Source organism: Cebus imitator, unplaced genomic scaffold, assembly GCF_001604975.1.
Source record: "Cebus imitator isolate Cc_AM_T3 unplaced genomic scaffold, Cebus_imitator-1.0 Scaffold285, whole genome shotgun sequence".
NCBI classification, from domain to species: Eukaryota; Metazoa; Chordata; class Mammalia; order Primates; family Cebidae; genus Cebus; species Cebus imitator.
In genome coordinates, this window is record NW_016107600.1 from 1,155,264 (window position 1) to 1,156,769 (window position 1,506).

At 42.8% G+C, this 1,506-nt stretch overlaps 1 protein-coding gene across 7 annotated transcripts in view; it reads right to left on the reverse strand.

The window, feature by feature from the left end:
• ATF7 (activating transcription factor 7) overlaps window positions 1-1,506 on the reverse strand; it is a 102,698-nt gene that overhangs the window by 17,134 nt on the left and 84,058 nt on the right. For all 7 annotated transcript variants that reach the window (XM_037728987.1, XM_017501850.2, XM_037728988.1 and 4 more), the window contains one exon: window positions 295-432. In XM_037728987.1, coding sequence (XP_037584915.1) covers window positions 295-432 — 138 coding nt within the window. The remainder of the gene's footprint in view (window positions 1-294; window positions 433-1,506) is intronic.

A 1,506-nucleotide genomic window follows, 5' to 3' on the forward strand; every position in this document is an offset into this window, starting at 1 on the left:
GGGGTTTCACCATGTTGACCAGGATGGTCTCGATCTCTTGACCTCGTGATCCACCCGCCTCGGCCTCCCAAAGTGCTGGGATTACAGGCTTGAGCCACCGCGCCCAGCCGTCTAATTTTTGTATTTTAAGTGGAGATGGGGTTTCTCCACATTGTCTAGGCTGGTCTCGAATTTCTGGGCTCAAGTGATTCTCCCATCTTGGTCTCCTGAGTAGTTAGGACACACTATTTATATAATGAATAAACAAAACTTTATCAATTAACATTTGAGATGACCCTTAGTAGAGAATTTTACCTTCTCCTTCAGTGGTGGGGAACAAGGGCTAGAGGCAGGGCTATCAGGTGGGGATGAGTCTACCTCCACTGGCTCTTCTTCTTTGATTTTGATGTCTGGTGTGGAAGGTAGAGACATGTCAAGGGGCCCAGCAGCAGCCTGTTGTGAAAGAAAAATGAACAGAGTTTAACCCTATGATTCCTTTCAGGTTGAATCTATATCTTCCCAGTTCCAAGATAAGGGAATGTGCTTCTAAGAAGTTCAGCTCTTGGTCAAAGCACTGAACTGCATGTCAAAGAAATTTGGGCCCCTTATGTTTTATGTACAACTCTGGCCAAATCATTTTATCAGTAATTCTCAGGACTTCTGTCCCTAACTATAAGATGAAGATAATACCTGCTTCACCAAAGGTAAACAAATATTTATAAAGACCTGAAAAAAAAAGATGTCATTTAAATCCATGCAAATATTATAGTATTTTTCAGGAAATCAAAATGATTCCTGAATCTGCTGGCCACTGGAGAGCTGTGAACACTTTCTCTGTCAACAAGGATGACTAGATTACACAATTACTAAAAGCAAACAAAGACAAACTGGCTATTCGAGTACTGCAAAGAAGATAGGAAAGGTATTTCCTGGGGAACTCACCATGCTTGATGGTGATCTCACCCCAAAACCTGGTGCTGGAGGCTAGATACACCAGGTAGATAGGGTTTTGGGGTAACAAAGAAAAGAAAGGCTAATCATCTGATTGGTGAAATAAATGAGAACTTGGTCTTAGGAGCAAGACTGGAGAAACCCAGAAAGTAAAGAGAGTACTTTCCTGGCAATGATGCCACCACCTCACAGAACTGTGGAGCTGGAAATGGCCTTGCAGGGAACAATAAACCATCTGAGATAGCGGCCTTGACACCGCACCAGGGCAGGACAGGAGGGTTGGCATTGCAGTTCAGTTTCATGATAAAGTGCATCCTTTGTTCTATCCATCCCGTATCCCAGGCTTCTTGGTGAAGCAACTGCTTGTTTCCAGCTCTTCCCTTGCTACCTTAACCCTTAGAAACCTTCTTGATAGCTAGCTGAGGAAATTAAAGATAATCTGGTATCTACTACATTAGAGAAGGTAGTAATAGTTCTTTTTCCCCAATCTGATGAGGGTGAGCAACAGCAAAGGTGGCTTCATTTCTGCCTCATTTTTTCTACACTGCTAAGATGTCAGGTCCAATTTAGCTAATT